The following is an 11,784-nucleotide window of genomic DNA, read 5'->3' as shown; positions in this document are numbered from 1 at the left end:
GTCCTCGAGTCCCTCTGGGAAGCGAGCTGCCAGTCTCTTCCCCTGTTGGCACTCTAAGCTCTAGGTTGGTATTCTTGGAACCCCCAGCGCCTTCATTTAAATTCTGGAGGTGAGAGAATTACCTCATGGGAAGGGATGGGAAGGGAATTACCTCCTGCTGAGAGAATAATGGCTTTCCCCTTTCCCTCCCCCTGTCCCCACTAATCTCTTCATAATAGCTTGTTTGCTAGGTGATGACTGTGGGTAATAGGGCTGTTTTCCTTCCTCTCAGCAAGCTCTGGGGGGGGGGGGGATGGACAGGTCCTAGGACTGGCAGTCCTCTTTAGACTGACACAGGAGTGCCTCTTGTTTTCCAGCGAAGCCCCCCCCCCCCGCAACAGTAAAAATCCCACTTAATATCCTGTTCTACAACCCGTAGTTCAACTGGCCTTCTGCCGCAGCTCTCCAAACTCTGCTGACAAAAGTCAACTTCGAGTTCAGTTTGCCTAATTCTGTGGTCAGAGCTGAAAATCTCAAGAAGCTATGAAGTACACAAGACGGGTAGAAGCCCGAGAAAAGTCAGCAGGGTGTGCAAAACAATGCAGAAAGAAACAATTCGCGACTCTCGCCACAAAATGTGCCCAATCTGACCAAGGCAAAAGCCAAAACCAAAACCGGGTGCCTTCTCTGGGAGCGTGATTCCCAAGAGGCAGGAAGGAGTGTAGTGGGCGGGGGGAGGGGAGGGTATGGCAAACCAGGAGGAAAAAGAGAGGGGGGGTGGGGAAGGAGAGAGACTGTGAGTACAGCAAGACACTCTCTGCTTTCATTTTTGGTTCCCATGGACACAGCCCAGAAGGAGCGCTGTGGGCCCCGCTCTGGGAGGGCTGGAAGCTGGCAGGCTTCCTTAACTCACAGAGCTATTTAGAGCACTGGGATTGGTGCCCGTGTCCAGGGAGTTAGCATGCCTGTGTAGGGGAGGTGGCATGGGAGAGAGCTTAAAGCGTATTCACACATTTCCCCCCCCCCCCCGCCCGGCCTCTCCCTCCTCGCTCCTCAACACCAAACTCCTAAATTTTCTGAAGGAAAACAAGTGCATTAATCCAGTCTCAGCCTGACGCCGCAAAAGAAACAAGCAGCATTCTCCCGGTGAGCAACCTGGCTTTGTAGGTAAGTGCCACTCACCTGTCCTTTGTTTAAAGTTCAGTCTACACTTAGACTATAAAGCGAGCTGTCTTAACGCGTCCTTCCTGGGCCCTGGCCTTATCCTCCCTTTCAACGCCAAGCTTTGTCCTGCATTATTACCACCAAAGCTCCATCGATAGAGATGCATTTATATCCTGGGCACATATTGTGCTCTTAGCGCTGAATATGTATTGCAAAGGACTCCAAGACCAGGAAGGTGTGTCCAGCCTGTGTGTGCGATAGAGTTCCCCAGAGGACGAAGCCAGCCTGGGCTTGGGGATCGGGGGACAAGAAGGGCAGAGACCACGGGGCTCTGAAAAGACGGGTGAGGGCGTCCCACCCAAGCTGTCTCACCAGTGCCGCCCAGACTGCTGGTCTGGGGTGCCTGCACCGTTTTGTGACCAGTGGGTCCCGACCCTTCCATATTCGAAATGTTGATTGTTCAGATTTGGTGTGGATCCTTGGATTTCACAGCCACAAGTCTGAAAGCCCCCTTGGGAGTAGGCACTGTGACTCAGTCACCACCACCCTCAGCACTTAGCATAGCACCTAGCACCTGGTAGGCTAACAGGCTGCGTGGACCCATGCATGTGTGAATGAATGAACAGAAGGGGCCCCAGAATGTCTCCGCCTAAGTCCCAGATCCTCTCTAGACCCCCGAGCAGGCTTTTCGGGGAGGCTTCAAGGAATAGAAGGATCTCTTTTATTGGGTGCATCATGCCTTAGAGATGTAAAGTGTTTTCTATTTTTTTCCCAAAGAGTTATTCGTATGCTTGATCTTCACGGCAGTGTGCCTGGGGCCCTGGGGGGCCCTATCATCTATCGCTATCTTATTGACAAGGACACTGAGCCTCAGAGCAATGATTTTGCCCTCAATCTGGGAATCCATTAGGATAGGGCAAAATTTCCCATGGTGTGACTTCATCAAACGCTGAAACCTGATTGAAAGCCAGGGGTCTGGGTCCCCATCTTGCTCTATCGGGTGAATCGCGGGGCCTGGGAGAATCTTGTTTTACTGCCCCTAGATCGGGAAGAGGATGGAGAGGCACATGGTCGGGGGGCCTCTGTATAAGCACTTCGATTTGGAGAGGAAGAACGCCAGGCAGGCCGACGCCAGGCTCAGCCAAAGACTGCAGAGACTGGAGCGGGTCTGCCTCTACCACATGAAGTCGTTGACCCGCGAGCAGAGACAGCTCCAGAAGGAACTGCAGAGGCTGCGGGAAGGTGAGGCCTCCGGCTCTGGGGAAAGGCAGGGCGGCGAGCCATCGGGCTGAGGCCAGAGTGACACCGTCACCTCCTAGGAGGGCTCTCTCAGAGGCCTGAATCCCAAGGAAGCAAGACCCTGACCCGACCTGGATTTCAGGCTGCCCTCCCTTCCACAGCCCTCCTTCCTCATGTACACAGATCGCTGGAGAGGCTCACACAACAAGCCTTTTTGAGCTAATACCTCTCAGGCTTCCAGTCACTTCTGTGTTTCAGATGAGCTCTGCCTCGCTTAAGTTCTTCATTTCCTTCTTTCTTATGTCTCCTTCCGCTGTCCTTTCACTACATCTGGGTGGATTTGGTTTCACCTCTTTTTTTTTTTTTTTTTTTTTACACCTGGTCAACAACCATGGATTGAGCAACTGTTAATGCGCAAGCCGCCTTAGGAAAGGGAAGTGAAAACCGCCAAAAAAAGACCCCCGGGCTTAGCGACCACAGAGCAGTTATCCTCGAACTGATGGCCACCCTCCGAGAGGGCTGAGGACAGAGCATTCCGCCATTTTCAACACTCTCCAATGTTGGAGACACGGAGGGCCTCCTTGCCTTCTGGGCAAAAGGAACTTCGCAACCACCCTTCTTGGGCTTTAACGTGTGTTCCCACTAGAGCCTGCAGATCTGGCTTCGATTAGAAAATTTCAAATAAGCCATCGTGGTGTATCGGTACTGTGTTTTCTTTGACTCCATAAGCCAAAGGGCAAATATTTCTGTCATTGTCCCAAAGAGGCCTCTTTACCCATAAGCTGTGTGCTCTCATTCTTGATAACATTGCTCTTCCAAAACACCCCCAGTCTCCACAGAATAACCCTTTCCAAATGTATACATCACTTAGAAGGCTATCTGGTTCCCAGAGACTATAGCGTTAAGTAGTGACAACAAAAATAATGTAACTAACTTCAAAAACTAGTTCCTAGTTCGTAGCTACTGGTCATCCCAGAACGAAGGACTACACAGTGGTGTCCAGAATCTCGGACTTTCCAAAGCTGTCTACACCATTCTGTAAAAATTGAGAAGGAGAACTCCCTTCTCAATGATCCCATTAAAACATGGTGGCTTGGGGCATCTGGGTGGCTCAGTCAGTTAAGCGTCTGACTCTTGATTTCGGCTCAGGTCACGATCTGACAGTTTGTGAGTTTGGGCCCCCCTTGGGCTCTGTGCTGACAGCACAGAGCCTGCTTGGGATTCTGTCTCCCTCTTTCTGCCCCTCCCCCTCTTGTTCTTTCTCTCTCTCTCAAAATAAATAAAAATAAACTTAAAAAAAAAACATGGTGGCTAAGAACATAGACTCTGGACCCAGACTGTCAGGGTTGAAACACTGACTCTGTCACTTACTAGCAGTGAGGCCTTGGGTGGCTTGCTGGACCTGTCTGTGCCTCAGTTTCCTCACATGTAAAATGGGAAAGACTTTCCCTACCTTGTGAAGTTATCTGAGGATTCAGCAAGCACTTGGAACAGCACCTAAACACCCAATCAGTGTCATATAAGTGTTTTCTCCTAGGCCTTAATCAATCAGTCAATAAAAGATGATTACAGGATTAAACCTTGCTACTGCTTTGTTGAAAATTGCCACCGTTGTGTAGTTTATAGAAACCGCATCCATCCTTGAAATAATTAGGTTGTGATATTACTTCAAAATTCAGCATGCATGGGGGAGGGGAAGGAAAAAAAAAGTTAGAGAGGGAGGGAGCCAAACCATAAGAGACTCTTAAAAAAAAACTGAGAATAAACTGAATGTTGATGGGGGGTGGGAGGGAGGGGAAAAGGGGTGATGGGCATTGAGGAGGGCACCTGTGGGGATGAGCCCTGGGGGTTGTATGGAAACCAATTTGACAATCAATTTCATTAAAAAAAAAAAAAATTCAGCCCGGAAAGGATCCACCCCAGCTTGGCAAAACTACGGCCCTTCTCACTGAAGGCAGGTGCCGGAACTCAGAAGCTCTGAAAATGCTGCAGCATGTTCCAGAGGAAAACCAGGCATCGTGAATCAACGTAAACACGTTTAGGTCTACACAGCTAATATGTGGACACAGGAGTGAAGAGTCATGTCCAAACAGCTGGTCTGGGGATTATTTCTAACCCAGGTTGGGTCTGAAAGATGACTCAGAGCAAGTAGCTGAACTTCTCCGCTTTCCATTTCCCTGTCTTAAATGGTTACGACAAACTAGACTGAGAGCTCACACGCTGGCAAAGAATCTTCGAAGCCATCTGGCTGAATCCCACTTCCATTCTCAGAAAGGACACTGAAGCCATATACCTATTTTCAGGGAGGGGGCGCCGGTCATGCAAAAGGCCAGGCCCCGAGGTAGGCGGCTGTGCTGGCTGAGTAGAGAGTTTGCCCCAGCGGCAGGGGGTGTGGGGAAACTCTGGACCAGGAGGCAGAAAACTGATTCAGGGGCCTCCAATTCTACGTCCTTCAGAAAGTTATATCCTCTCTAACCCTCAGACTTTTAGACGGTAAAGTTAAGGGAAAGGGGAAGAAATAATATATATTAAGTCTCAGTATTTATCAGGCACTGTACTAGGCGGTGTTTTCCCATGATTCACTCACCAAAATTGTTACTGAGATTCAACTATATGCCAATTGATGGACTGTCTAAAGTGCATATTCCCAGACCTCATCTGTAGAGATTTGGATCGGCAGGTTGGGAATCAGGCTCAAAAATCTACATTCGCAACTGAGGTGGTACTAAGGCAGATTATTCTGGGACAGGTATTTCGTGGACCGGACTTTACAAAGCACTGTGACAGCTACTCCCATAGATGAAGGAATGTAAATGTGAAAAAAAACAAAACAAAACAAAAAACCATGGTCTGTGCCCCCTTCGATGCTCACATTTGATTCGGAAGGTAGCGGAGCTTGTGAAAAAATTATGATACAAGATACTAATTACTAAATTAGAGTTATTTATTTGCATAGTAGGGCACGAGTGTAAGAAGATTCCTGTGTCTGTCAAAGGAACTGAGGTGAGATCTCCCCAAAGAGGCAGAGTGTAAGCAGAATCCTAGAGGAGGGGGAGAATGAAGGGGTGGGGGGGTGTGGTTTGTCATGAGCACATGTGGAGTGAGGCCGCTCCTGCGAGAAGGAAGAGCACGTACAAACGCGTGTGCATGCGTGCACAAGGCTTGCTACAAACAGCCCGGTACTGAGGAGGCTAAGGGGCGAGGAGATGAGGGAGGCGCTGTGTAGACGCAAAGCGGTGTAGACAGTGTCTCTGATCACGAAGAGGGTGATGGGTCTTCCAAAAGAGTTTAGATTTCACCCTATCGCGTCTGGGAGTGGGGAGATGACACATTCCCTCTGGCTGCAATGGTTAGGAGAATTCCAAAGCCCAGGCCTAAACCAGGGAATCGGCCAAGTGAGGAAAAGAAGTATTTTGCGATATCCAGAAAGTGGAATTGTCAGAGCTTTGTGATTAATTATGCGTCCAGGAGGAGCTAAAACCAGAGTCAAGAGTCTATTGCCTGGCACAGGGCAGGCATCCAAACAGCCTTGTGAGTTGGATAGCTGGATGCGTACAGGTGGCATGCCTCCACAGGAGAACCCTGGAGAAAGATCAAGTTTTGGAGAAAAGATACATTCATTTCTGAGCCTGTTGGCCCAACAGGGCTAAACTGCAGATGAATGGCCTGGGCGGGAGAAGTAGCTTAAAATCTCCTGGCTTATAGGAAACAGATGAAGTTCTTACATGGTTCAGACCTACACACATACAGGCAGGCACGCACACACTCAAGCAGGTGACGGAGGAAGAAGGGCTCACAAAAGACTGTCTCTTGTCTCGACTACCTTCCAAGGCAATGATCGGATGAAACAGTGTTAGGAGATGAATGTGAATTCTAGTCCCCTCATCTGGACGTGTTCCCTCTGCCCGGTGCCTGCTAACCCCAGTGCAGGTTCAGGGAACCCACTCCCATTAAAGCAAACCGGTGCAAGACTTTCAACCCCAAGTGAGCGACTCATGAGGTGTCTTGAAAACTAACTGGGTCCTCCACAGCGACCATGACTACAAGGTGCCGAAACATTTACTCCAAGAGTGAAAAACCCACTTAATCATAGCCAGCAGTTGCCGCTCGTGGTTTGGGCGAGAAGGAGATCACATAATTGAGGTGAATGAAACAATAGGGCGCCATCTCTGGGTATCACTCACACCTAGTTCTTTTGCCTTGAAAACACCAGGCTTGCCACATACAACATTCAAAAGCAAACCCTCCATGGGCCTCACAGCCGGTTTAAGCCTCTGATCTCAGTGTTTCTAAATCCCTATTAACATGTTGTAGGTCACGCCACACTGGGGAATAGCTGTAAGGTTTTCTGTCTTCATCCATCATGGCAGATCAGCCTTATGTGTTTGTGGTCAGAGGGTATTCACATGCTCCTTCTTTGCCCAGAGTCCAGCATCCTTTCCCTTCTTCTCTTACTAGATTAGTTTTTAGGGCTTCCATAAGAGAGAACCACTAACTGGGTGACTTATTTATTGTCACATGGTTCTGGAGGCTACAAGTCCAAGATCAAGGTGTCAGGAAGGTTGATTCCTTCTGAGGCTGTGTGGGAAGGACTTCTTCTAGGCCTCTCTCCTTACAGTGTCGATGGCTGTCTTTCCCCTACATCTCTTCACACTGTCTTCCCTCTGTCTGTGTCTGTGTCCAAATTTCCCCTTTTTATAAGGCTACCAGTCCTATGGATTAGGGCTCCCCCTAATGACCTCATCTTAACTTGACTATCTCTGCAAAGGCCCTATTTCCAAATAAGATCACATTCTGAGGTGCTGTGGGGATTAGGACTTCAACATGTGACATTTGGGGAAGACACAATCAATCCATAACACTTATTCATTAACTCAAAGCAGATATTGTCAAGAAAAAGCTCTCCTCTGATCTGCGGAATGGAATTCAGAAGAGACCAGAAGACGTCCTTGTGTCCTCACCACCAAGAGGGAGGAAGCATGGAGGTCCACACACTAATAACGTTAGGTAAGAAAATGCTTGCTAAACTCATGGAGATGTCATTGAATCCCTCTTCCCAACTGACCTCCCAAAGTGATCCTCTCCCTGAGAAAATGCTGCCTTTTCTCCTTAAGCAACAAGACACTTCCCCATTCTGTGACCACCCCCTGCTCAGCCACTTCATTACCTCAGCCGATACCAACGGAAGGGGACCATGGTCTGACAACTGGAAAACTCAAAATATGGGCCTTCTTGTTGTTTCTCACAGACCTTTCTTCTTTTTACCTCCTTCTCCAGAGTGCTGGCCACCAACATGACCCAACATGACCCAATGTACAGAACTAAGTCCCGGATGCCTCTTTTCCATCACGCTGGCTTCAAAGACGCCACGAAAAGCAAAGAGCAGTCGCTATCTCAAAATTACAGAGCTTCTCACTTCACAGCCGAGAAGCCACAAGCCCAAGGAAAAGATTTTATGAGCCCACCAAAAGGCAAAGACTCCAACAAGGGCATCTCTATTCTGTGTCAACATCAAGACGTCTCCATCAACACCCTAGACCAAGGCCCTGGTTCCAGCCCAGTTTGTGAAAGTGGAACAGCACACATGGATGAGACCAGACCAAAGGATGCCAGCCTAAAGCCAGACCCCAATGCTGGGAAACAAAGTCCCTTGAATCCCATGGAATGTGCAAGAAACTTGAAAGGCGAGTCCATAACACCTACCTTCTTAGAGCTGTTTGCTAAGGTCAGAAATGCCCACTACCTCCGGCACAGGGTCCCCCCGGAGTCTGAGAGATTGCTTAGCATTGGGGAGATATTCGGGCACAAGGAATCCTTACAGCCCAGAACAGGACAGGAGTGTAAGAACAGGGTGAGCATCTAATTTCCTTCCTCTCTAACCACCTAGTGTAACCTCACAATAACTTGCTAAAAAGATGTATTCCTCAAGTAATTGTGTATATACATACACGTATATAGGTACACACACACACACCCATATATACATATATGTCAATTTTATTTTAAACCCTCAGGTTTTTCTTTTTTTTCCTTTTACAGGGATATAATCTCTCACTGAATGAGCAATACAAGTATACAAAAAAGGAGGGGAGAGATGAATCTTCTGACAACACTTTAAGGGGTGCGCATATGTTGCGGATGTCATCAAAAATATGAATCTACATTGACGACTAGACTTTTCTCGAAAAGAAAAATATGAAGGGTCCTGCTTACGTTGGCCACCCTTTTCTTATAGGAAGTTCTTATGGTGCCACCTTCTGGCACAATGACATAGCTCTTCTCTTCGAGTTCACATCTAACATCCATGTGGGGAGAGGGACTCAGTTGGAAACCATTACCATCATGCGGTCTATAATTAAAACCTGCTCTCTCCTGCCACAGCCCCGGGCTCATCGGGAAGTCCTTGCCTCACCTCTTTCCTTTCCACGTGGCTCCATTTTAGCTTTCTCATTCTCGTTTCCACCTGCTCATATCACACTTTCTGGATCCTAATAACAGAATAATACACAATTTACAACATTTCCTCTAACATCTGACGTTTCTCTCAAGAAGCGAAGCAACAGAGGAAGGCGGGCCGGGGCGACAAAACCGATTCATGGATACTGAATGTATTCACACTGGCCCGTGACCAAGCTAGCAGGTACAGGGTCACATGGTTTACAGAACCCCTCTGCAAAGTGCCCCCAGCCCTTTCTTTTACGTCCTTCCTTCGTTCTTCCTCCTTGTCTTCTGCTTAAACCCCATCTGTCTCCATTACAATCACCCTCCAAGGGTGAATTTCCAAAAATGATTTATCCTACTTCTACGTGAGCCTTTTCTCTGGCTCAGCCACCGGAGGACGGGCCATCACCAAGGCAGCCGGGAGGGTGGCCCCAGCCTGAGCCTCTGCTCCACACGCCATCAAATCCTCCACTCCAAGGACACCTCCGTCTTGTGAGCTCGAGAAATAGACATTCTGCTACATGCCTCCTCATAACTGTGCTTGTGTCTTCATAGACCTGACGGGCCCGGATCTGTCTGTGCTTCTAATGCCAGTATTTTGGACACGCTACTTTGAATGACATGTGATGCATTGCCACAAAATTGTGCATTTCCAGGGGCGCCTGGGTGGCTTAGTCGGTTAAGCGTCCCACTTCGGCTCAGGTCATGATCTCACGATTTGTGAGTTCCAGCCCCACGTCGGGCTCTGTGCTGACAGCTCAGAGCCTGGAGCCCGCTTCGGATTCTGTGTCTCCCTCTCTCTCTCTGACCCTCCCCTGCTTGTACTCTGTCTCTCTCTCTCTCTCAAAAGCAAATAAAAAAACATTTTTTAAAAAAAGAAGGAGGAGGAGGAAGAGAAGGAGAAGAGCAGTTGAAATCCCTGGGCTTCACAAGGCATATCAAGCCCCAGGATGGCTTGTACCCAGTCATCCTGAAGTCATTCATTCATACCCTGGTCTCAGCTGGGGATACACGTGCTCCCCAAAAGACATTCGGCAGTGTCCAGAGACAAGTCTAGTTGTCACAACCCAGGCAAGGGGTTTAAGAAACCCCAACCTATATACCGTTGCATTAAATCTTTGCAAAACCCTCTGAAGGGTAGGAAATCCGTGAGACGACTGCTTCTGTTTTACAGAAAAGAAAATCGAACCTCATGATAAGCCAAGAGACTCTCTCCGTTCCAGAGTGTGACTGAGGCACAAAGGCCAGGATGCTGCTTTCCTGTCCTAACTTCTCTCTCAAAAAGGGGGTGGCGGGGGGGGGGTCGTGGCACAGTTGTCCAATGGCTTGTGTCCTCATTTTCACTTTGAAATACTTTCTCCCTATAAATAAAAATCTTAAACAATCAAATTAGAAAGAAATGGTGAAAAGGAAAACTGAGTACTTCAATTTTGAGGGAATATGACACTTTTTACTACATCCATTCATGCATTTAGAGATATATTGAGGAGAATGTCTTCTCCATTTAGCGCCCCCCCCCCCATGAGGAAAAGGGGGCTTTCACCTTGATACCTGAACCCATCCAATGGGCAGGGGATCCATGCTTCACCTGTAGGCAGAGGCACCTGGAAACCCTGAGGTGGTTGCTCAGCCTCTTACCCAGGGTCCCGAAGTTCTGGAGGCTGTTGAGAGGGACCCCAAAGGTTCCCACAACCCGCAGTGATTAGGTGAGTTGTTACCAGTAACTCTGGAGCAGCAGCCCCCCTGAGGGTGAAAGCCCCAGAGGCAAGGCGAAGGGAGGAGAACTTGGAGGGCGTTGCCCCCACACCAAGAACCCCAGGACAGCAGAGGCTCAGTCCAACCAAACAGAAGTCAAGGGTCCCACATCACCAGCAACAGCCACCAGCATAGCAAGAACTGCTGAAAAACAAAGGAAAGCCAGGGCGCGTGGGTGGCTTAGTCGGTTGAGCGTCTGACTCTTGATTTCGGTTCAGGTCATGATCCCGGGGTCATTGGATCAAGCCCTGCCTCAGGCTCCACGCTGAGCATGGAGCTTGCTTGAGATTCTCCCTCTCCCCCACTCATGAGCTCTCTCTCTCTCTAAAATACATTTTTTTTAAAAATTAAAAAACAAAGGGAAGCCAGGGATGTGTGAGCCAAGTCCTTCCCTCGCCCGACCCGACCCGACCCCAGCCCTGTGCAGGTGTTGGGACACTGAGGGCAGAAGGAGGGAGACAGGGGAGGTCCAACCTCACACTTGTGCTGAGCCCAAGCTGCACTGGGGTGGCGAAGAAAGACTTTAAACTGGACGAGGACCCAAAGTGATAATACCTAACGTGGTCGAAGAATGTCTACCAGAGATGAAACTTGTAAAACAGAAGTGACCGGAAGTTGTCGGATCAGACTGAGGTCGGATTAAGCCAAGCTGGTAGCAGTTACCGGGAGAAGAGCCCCCACCCCACCCCATCCCGTGGTTACACATCATCGAGCTGGGATTTCTCAGTCTACTTTACATGGAACAGCATCGTGCTGAGAAACATTCAACAAGGAACACACGTGCTTATTACACAACCTCATCTCAGATGGGGCTGGGGATGTGGCTCACCTGAGACTTAAAGGAGAAAATTTCCTTAATTAGATGTTGTATGAACTAGGCACCAGTCCTCCCATCTTCCTGCCAATGCTGCGAACATGCTCTGGGTCCCAACAGCTGCATCACTTAGAAACTGTGGATGAGGGGCGCCTGGGTGGCGCAGTCGGTTAAGCGTCCGACTTCAGCCAGGTCACGATCTCGCGGTCCGTGAGTTCGAGCCCCGCGTCAGGCTCTGGGCTGATGGCTCGGAGCCTGGAGCCTGTTTCCGATTCTGTGTCTCCCTCTCTCTCTGCCCCTCCCCCGTTCATGCTCTGTCTCTCTCTGTCCCAAAAATAAATAAACGTTGGGAAAAAAAAAAAAAAAGAAACTGTGGATGAGATTTAATGTAA

The 11,784-nt window shown here is 48.9% G+C and overlaps 1 protein-coding gene across 2 annotated transcripts; it reads left to right on the top strand.

Annotated features, from left to right (window-relative positions):
• The first annotated feature begins 2,198 nt into the window (after positions 1–2,198).
• On the top strand, positions 2,199–8,245 carry CCDC190 (coiled-coil domain containing 190). Of its 2 annotated transcripts, none has more exons than XM_047077361.1 (3): positions 2,199–2,385; positions 7,266–7,389; positions 7,660–8,245. In XM_047077361.1, the coding sequence occupies exons 1-3, from the start codon at positions 2,199–2,201 to the stop codon at positions 8,243–8,245; spliced, it is 897 nt and encodes a 298-aa protein (XP_046933317.1). The 2 variants fall into 2 exon arrangements, with proteins under 2 accessions (XP_046933317.1, XP_046933316.1); XM_047077360.1 differs by having other exon boundaries at positions 7,263–7,389.
• Positions 8,246–11,784: the final 3,539 nt, after the last annotated feature.

The sequence above is a fragment of the Lynx rufus genome, unplaced genomic scaffold (assembly GCF_022079265.1).
Source record: "Lynx rufus isolate CCGP_SWC_20201006 ecotype Redwood Valley unplaced genomic scaffold, mLynRuf1.p SCAF_15, whole genome shotgun sequence".
NCBI lineage: Eukaryota > Metazoa > Chordata > Mammalia > Carnivora > Felidae > Lynx > Lynx rufus.
The sequence above is the reverse complement of the archived record's forward strand: the minus strand, read 5'-3'. Positions and strand labels throughout refer to the sequence as shown.

What these genes read in the sequence shown, in the direction of transcription:
- CCDC190 (XM_047077360.1), top strand. Translation starts at nt 2,199, where the DNA reads ATGGAGAGGCACATGGTCGGGGGGCCTCTGTATAAGCACTTCGATTTG. An exon ending in ACTGCAGAGGCTGCGGGAAG is followed by an intron (nt 2,386 to 7,262) that starts GTGAGGCCTCCG and finishes ATTAACTCAAAG; the next exon opens with CAGATATTGTCAAGAAAAAG. An exon ending in CCACACACTAATAACGTTAG is followed by an intron (nt 7,390 to 7,659) that starts GTAAGAAAATGC and finishes CTCCTTCTCCAG; the next exon opens with AGTGCTGGCCACCAACATGA.